The sequence below is a fragment of the Cheilinus undulatus genome, linkage group 14, assembly GCF_018320785.1.
Source record: "Cheilinus undulatus linkage group 14, ASM1832078v1, whole genome shotgun sequence".
In the NCBI taxonomy this organism is placed as follows: Eukaryota; Metazoa; Chordata; class Actinopteri; order Labriformes; family Labridae; genus Cheilinus; species Cheilinus undulatus.
In genome coordinates, this window is record NC_054878.1 from 8,892,883 (window position 1) to 8,900,698 (window position 7,816).

Below are 7,816 nucleotides of genomic sequence, written 5' to 3' on the forward strand. Positions count from 1 at the left end.
TTAAAAATAAAATACCACAGTTTAACTTTACAATGGACCATGATTTTGCTGGGCCCAAGAAAGCTCTCCCATTTTCGCCCCCTAATGGGCGATCTTGTCTGCACATGACTATTCCCGAATGTACATGGCTGTGTTCAACCACCTTCAGGTACAGTGGGGGTCCCCGGTCTCTGACACCTTTATTTTGGGGTGAAGAAGTTGAGAACCAATGCCTTAGACAACATGCACTTAAGTGTTTTTATTGACGCTGTACATAACCTACACATGAAGGTAAAATTATTATCCCCCTATGAAAACATCAGTTTTTTTTCAAGTGTTTCCCAAGTGCTGTGAAACAGAGTAGAGACTTTTTCTCACAACTTTTCTAAGCATCCTAGTTTTATTTTGGATGCTTACTGTATTTTACTTTGCACACGGACACAAACTTAGTTCACTAAAACTAAAACTACAAGGGTCAAAATTATAAGCCCCCTTTAGAACTGACCTTTAAGTTGAACCATAGCAAAAACCACTGTTGGTCAATGACGTGCCTTAACTTTGCAATTCTCAAAGCTTGTAAAATCAAGCTAAAACCAACAGCTATTTCCCAGTTTATAAACAGTATAAAAGCCTCAGAAAGAGTTTAGGCTGCCACTTGAGAAGGCACCACGCCAAAAACAAAAGAATGATATACAAAGTCACCACAGCATTTCCATGCGACAAGAACTGGAGCGAGAAGTAAAATCAAGAAACTCAATGAGAGCCACACAGTCCAGAACAAGCCTGGCAGAGGTAGGAAGAGGAAGATTTCAAAGACCCTGGAAAGAAAACCAGCGAGCGATGTGTCTAAAGACTCCAGAACAGCTGCCAGACTCTAGTGAATGGCTTAGCCAAGTCAGGAGTTGCAGTCTCAAAGAAGACCATCACTAGATCCCTGCGCAGGAAGCGACTGCAAGGTTGCAGACAGAGAATCTGCAGAAGAGACACTTTCAAGCCAGACTGAAGTCTGCTTGGGACAACCTGGAGAAGGATTATGAATACTGGAAGTGTGTCCTTTGGTCAGATGAAACTAAACTAGAACTCTTTGGCCACAGAGACGTTGGTGATGTTTGGAGAAAGAAGGGAGAGGCGTATCACCAGAAGAACACCGTCCTCACAGTGAAACATGGTGGTGGGAGGATTATGCTGTGGGGATGCTTCAGTGCATCTGGAACTGGAAACCTCGTCAAGGTGGAAGGCATCATGAAGAAAGAAGGATATGTGGAGATTTTGAAAGAAAACCTGAAGCAGTCAGCAGCAAGACTGTGTGCTTTTTCTTCAAACACAACAACAACCCAAAACATACATCACCCCGGTGAAGAACTACCTTCAGAAGACCACAGTGAGCGTTATTGGCCTGCACAAAGCTCTGCCTTAAATCCCATTGAAAATCTGTGGGGTGAATTAAGACCAAGGTCCATGTCAGAAGACCATCAAATCTGGAGGAGCTTGAGAGATTTGCCAAAGCGGAATGGGCTGGGATTTCTCAGGAGACGTGTCAGAGACTTTTTAAAAGTACAACAACTACAGGCTGTTATCCAGCAAAAAGGGGACACTATTAACTGTTAGCTCCAGGGTGGCTGATAAGTTTGACTCTGGTAGTTTTTGGTTTTTGTCGAATATTTTCATTTCTGTGTGCAACGTAAAATAATTTCAGCATCCAAAATGAAACTGGGATTATGGAAAAAGTTGTTAAAAATTATTTGCTTTGTTCAACAGCACTTGAGAAATACATTTAAATTCATCCTCATGTGTACATGTTTCTAAACTTTGTCAACAATTCAATCTTTAATGACAAAAAATGACAATGACATGCTGTCAGACGGGTAGCTCTGTCAATCCCCTGCTGCGAAATTACCAGAAATATTACAATTAAATACAGTGAAGATTAAAATCAAAAGCATAATCAAAAAAGAGATGAGGAAAAAAATGAATAGAGAACTGGAACAATGAACATAAGGGTAGACATTATTATGATATCCAAAGGAAAGTAGGAGAAATGAGAAGGAAGAAAACACTACAAGAATGTGTTTTGGATTTCCTTAATAGTAGGTCAGAATCAGTGATAAACACCCAACAGGAATGTGCAAATATTGTGGGGCACAAGAGACTGTGGAACATTCATTGTCAAAAATATCAAAAACAAAGAATGGTTTTGGAGAATAAATAAATAAAAGATCACATCCGTTTGGAGCTAAAGGTTTTGCTACAGTTAAATTCAGGAAACTGAGGATACAGAACTTTATTTCAATTTTTGAATAAAACAACAACAACAACAACAAAAGTCAAACCAGGAATATCATCCTAGAACCATTCCGACCCACTCCGGTTCAGAATGAGGCGGTAACGCACCTGCAGGCTGTTCGTTGTCCGCCATTAAACGCCAGATGAAGAAGAGGTAGTGGCGTGCACCCTCCCCGTGTGTGAAAACAGAGCAGACGCAGAAACCTCGAGAAAATGGAAATCGAAAGTGGCACACGTGTGTTTAGCGCCGTGGAGGCGAAGGATGTTTGTGTACGACGGGACAGTGACGAGTCTGGAGATGACATACTGTCGGAGCAGAGCGGAAGCTCCCGTTTTCATTCAGAGGAGGAGGGAGACATCGCTCTCGACTCGTAAGTAATTACTATGTTGTTGTGACAGCGTTACAGAAATACGACAAAGATATCGTCCCGACGGAATAATAGTAGGCTACAATACATTATACCAATGTTACTGAACCCTGCTCAACCAAAGAGCCAAATTGTTGAAAAATACCTTTGCAAGAGCCACAATCTAAGTGATGAAAAGTGGCCAAAACGGCTTAAAGGAGCAATAAAAATTGGTTAAAGGTGGCAAAAATGGCCATAAAACAGCAAAAATAGGTGAAAAGGGGCGAAAATGGGGATGGAAAAAGTGGGGGGAAGTAGCAAAAATGGGACAGAAGTGAGAAAAAATGAGTTTCAGGTGGCAAAAAATGGGGCAAAAGTGTAAAAAAAAAAAAGAGTAAAAAGTGACTAAAACAGGCAAAAAGCAGTCAAGAGTGGCAAAAATAGGCATAAAATAAGAGACAAGTGGTATGCAATGGCAAAAGATAGCTTAAATTGGCAGAAAACGGCAAAAAAAACATCGTGGAAAAAGGGCAAAAATGGGGGGGGGGGGAAACAAGTGGTATTTAATGGCAAAAGGTAGAATATTTTGACAAAAAGTGGCAAAAATAAAATTAAAAAAAAAAACGGCAAAAATGAGCTTAAAGTGGCCAAAATTGGAAAAAAAGAAGTTGCAAAAATGGGCAAAAAGAAAAAAAGGGGAATTTAATGGTGAAAGGCAGCTTAAGTGGGCAAAAAGTGGCAAAAATGGTGAAAAAGGGCTAAAATGGGATGAAAATTGAAAAGATGGTGAAAAAGTGGCAAAAGAAGTTGCTAAATGGCCCAAAAAAGGAAAATAAAGGTGTTTAATGGCAAAAGATAGCTTAAATGGCTGAAAAGTGGCAAAAATTGTAAAAATGGCAAGTTTCCCTTTTTTTAAAGGTTTTCTGGGGCAATAATCTTTAAATTAAGACATAAAAGAGCCACAAATCATCACAAAAGAGCCACATATGGTTCCAGAGCCACATGTTGAGTATCGCTGTATTATACCATGGTCTTGGTGAATACTCAATTCTGATTGGCTCTGGAAATTCCATTTGTGTTCATTAACTTCTGATATATGGACACCTATGTGGCTTTCTCAAGTAGTTCCGGCCAAAAAGCCTTTACACTGTTCCAAATTAATGCGCATCAGCCATTAGATGATAGGAGTAACCATAGCAACCTGAGGAAGTAAAACTTTCTGAGCAGGGAATAGCTTACAGCGTTGCCAGCCTGAGGAGCCTGCGGGCCGGCATCAACCCTCACTTAACTGCCATTATTTCTTTGTAGAGCCAAAGGAAATGTTTCTGATAAACCAGCGTGCTAACACTTGGTAAATATACGTGTCCCTAATGGAAGATCAGTACCTGCGGGGCGTGGACAGCTCCGTTTCACGTCTGTGACCTTGTAGTGCAGAAGGAGGAATTACTCTGTGTATTCAAACAGAGCTGATCTCTTAAAATGATGTTTTCTATCAGTATAATATTATTATATTATGAGGGCATAATAGTATCCACTGAAACCGCTACCTGTTCTTTGTGACTTTGTTGTTTAGGGCAGCTGGTTCTCAGCTGGTGGGTCGGGACCCTAAAGTGGGTCACGGAGCAGTTTTCAGTGGGTCGGGACTAGGTGTCTGAAAAAAAAAAGGCGTGGCAAAAGTCCTGAAGTCCTTATTGGACATTAGGGCTGGGCAATTATGGCAAAAATCAAAATCACACTTAATTTAACTTTCTACTTCAATTATGATTAATGAATGATTGTTCCTCCCTCAACCTCTGGCTCTGTTTGAACTGAAAATACTTGTATAATATTAAAACCAATAAATGAAAGGAGCAGGCACAGATGAACAATTTATGGTTATATATATATTGAAACAATTTAAATCAAAACGCACATCAGCTAAAATGAAAATCTTTTTTGGAAAAAAGTCAAATTTTCCAAGAAAAGTAGAAAACAATCAACTTGTATTTCTTAAACAAAATTAATTATTTTAATACTGTTGTGGAAAAAGTAGAAAATAACTTTTGCTGCTCAAATTGCACAGTCAGCTCTGTGTTTGAGTTGACTGGATGGGAATGAGTGCATGACTAGTACTTCTCTTATTCTCTTAGGTTTCCAGCAGGAAATGTGAGTTGCAACACCCGACCACCTATCACGTGACTACACAACCAGTAATTTGTTTTTAAGGGGGTGGTGCATTTGTAGAGAGAGAATTACAAGGGAAACACTGAAATGATTGACACAGCAGGTTTACAGGTTACAGGCTTTAAATGTCAGCTTCAATTTTTTTTTGATTAATTGCCCAGCTCTATTGGACATGCACCAGTACCTTTTACTTTTTCCTGTTTCACTGTGAAATTTGGTAAATTTAAAGTTAAAGTTATCTCCTCTTCTTGCAATAAATGGCTACTTTTCCCATGATAATGAAGTATTTTTACAAGTTCTCTGGAAATTTGGCAAAAATGGACAGTTTTGTCACTTTCCTTTTTTATATCGGGTATTTTGGTCCAATTACACGCCAAATTGCAACAAATTAAAACATGTCTGAAACTATAGTTTCAGACACCTTGCTTGACTAAATTAAAACATGTGTTGTTGAAAATATTTGGAAACTTGGGCCGCGATCTGTTGTAAGACAGACCGGTGGGTTCTGAGGCCGGACCAGTTGAGAACCACTGGTTTATGGGGAGTTTTTGACTGAATGCATGTGTGTTTCATTCTCAGATACATTGTGAGGCATTGGCTTGTAGATAAATCAGAATTACAAAATAGTGATATATTATATCTCTTTTATTTCTCTGTATCACTCATTACTCTGACCAGGCATCCTCACATTAGTGCATTATAATTGTGTTGTGTTTTCAATGGCAACAAATGAATCTTGAATCTAATTTTGTAAATTGACACTTCCATTATTTCCACATAATAGCTGCTCATCAGATGAAGAGTGGCAGCCTGAGACTCCTGTAGCTGGTAAACGGCCACACAGTGCAGCATTCCAGGAGAGTAGCTCAGAGGAATCTGATGAGGAGCATTGTCCTTCTACCCCCCAGACACCTCGCAGCAGAAGATCAAGGGGAAGAGGCAGAGGAAGAGCTAGAGCCAATAGCGAGCAAAGCTCTTCATCTGCTCTCCCAGAAGAGAAGTGGTTGGATGTCAGCGACCCTGACATAACACCTGTCCAGCCTGTCTTCAGACCAGTTCATACCCCTGGACCCAAACTCATCCCGACAGCAGCATACACAGCCCTCCAGCTCTTCCAGTTCTTTTTCACAAACTCTGTTCTCCAAACAATAGTGACTAACACTAATGAATATGGAAGAGCACACCACACAACAGCATCCAACCCTTGGGCAGATATCACTCTCCAGGACATGTTCTCATTCATGGCTCTGGTTATTTACATGGGGATTGTGAAGTGCTCAGCCTTCCCTGACTACTGGAGAGGAGGCAGCTTGTACAGCCTGCCATTTCCTTCAACCGTAATGTCCAGAAATAAATTCAGGCGGATCAACCAATCCCTCCATTTGAACAGCAGAGCAGATGATGCGGCCAATGACGAACGGAGAGGCACACCAACTTATGACCGCCTATGCAAGATAAAGCCCCTCTATGAGGAGATGCGAACTGCATGCAAGCAGAATTTTCACCCTGCGCAGGCAATTGCAGTAGACGAGAGAATGGTTGCTTCAAAGGCACGAATTGGACTAAAGCAATATATGAAGAACAAACCTGTGCGTTGGGGTTACAAGTTGTTTGTGCTTGCAGACTCAAAGAGTGGCTACACCTGGGACTTCTTTGTGTACCAAGGGAAGCAGGTGTCAAGTGAGAAGGGCCTTGGTTACAGGTCAGTGACCCAACTGCTGGACACCACGCTCCTAGGCACCGGTTATAAGTTGTTTGTGGACAACTTTTACACAAGTCCTGCCCTCTTCCGTGATCTGCTGAAGCAAAAGGTCTGGGCATGTGGAACCATCCGCACCAACGGGAGAGTCAACCACATGAGCTCCAGATCGCCACGTGGCAGTATCCGCTGGATAAGGTATAATACCACTACTAATAATAATAATTACAATAATACAAATAATATTTTTGCTAAAAGTATGTTTTTCTTTTGGCAGGAAAGACTCCCTTCTCTTTCTACAGTGGAAAGATACAAGGGATGTCTTCATGTGCTCCACTTTTCACACGGCCCACGGACCTGACACTGTGAGCAGAAGGGTGAAGGGCGAAGATGGCCAGTGGACCAAAAAAGACATCCCTGTTCCTCCAGCAGTAAAAGAATACAACCAGTACGTACAATAACACCTGTGAGCTTGAAATATTTTGTTTTAGTAAATTTAATTAATTAATTAATTAATTAACTTTTTTTTTTTTTTTGCCTTTGCAGATACATGGGAGGAGTGGACCTATCTGATGCCCTCATCACTTACTACAAAGTCCTGCACAAAACCCGCAAGTGGTACAAGACATTTTTCTACCATTTTATGGACATTGCCACGGTGAACGCCTTCATACTGCATAAAGAGCTGGCCATGGGGAAAGGTGGAAAACCCCTGACCCAGAAGGCCTTCAGGGAGACTCTGGCTGAGCAGCTGGCTCAGGTAGGCTCAGCCACCACATCCACACCAGCACCATCCGCACCTGCACCATCAACATCGGGCCCCTCGCATCACAAACCAGTATACATCAGTGGCGACAGCTCAAAAGGCAGACTGAAATGCAGGCAGTGCCATTCAAAGACCCCTGTCAAGTGTGGGTCCTGCAACATCCCTCTGTGCTTTGTGGCCAATAGGGACTGTTACAATGCCTGGCACAATGCACAAGGACTGTAGAATGCATGCAGATGTGACATTGGTTGTAAATAGTGTAATGTAAATAGTTTTGTGTTTTCTGTAATATATTTCATATAAACTGTTTTGTTTTGTTTTTTTGTTTTTTTTACCTTTTTTAACCTGGAAAACCTTCGATATACAGCGTTTGGGAAAGGGCAGAGCCTTTGAAAAAAAAAACTCGGAGGGCGGTTAGATGAATGTCCTGTCTGTCACATCTTTGCAGGCCAATCACAGCAACAAAACACGTGATGTCATCGCCGCTACCAAGGTGCGCATTCGCAGCTACCAAGGAATAAACTCTCTATAGAACTGCATAACGCGAACCATGGCGACTAAAGACATGTCAGTACACGA

At 41.3% G+C, this 7,816-nt stretch overlaps 1 protein-coding gene across 1 annotated transcript; it reads left to right on the forward strand.

Annotated features, from left to right (window-relative positions):
• The first annotated feature begins 2,475 nt into the window (after positions 1–2,475).
• On the forward strand, positions 2,476–7,462 carry LOC121521812 (piggyBac transposable element-derived protein 4-like). The gene is made up of 4 exons (XM_041805983.1): positions 2,476–2,633; positions 5,557–6,669; positions 6,749–6,919; positions 7,018–7,462. Exons 1-4 carry the CDS (start codon positions 2,476–2,478, stop codon positions 7,460–7,462), a joined length of 1,887 nt encoding a protein of 628 aa, XP_041661917.1.
• Positions 7,463–7,816: the final 354 nt, after the last annotated feature.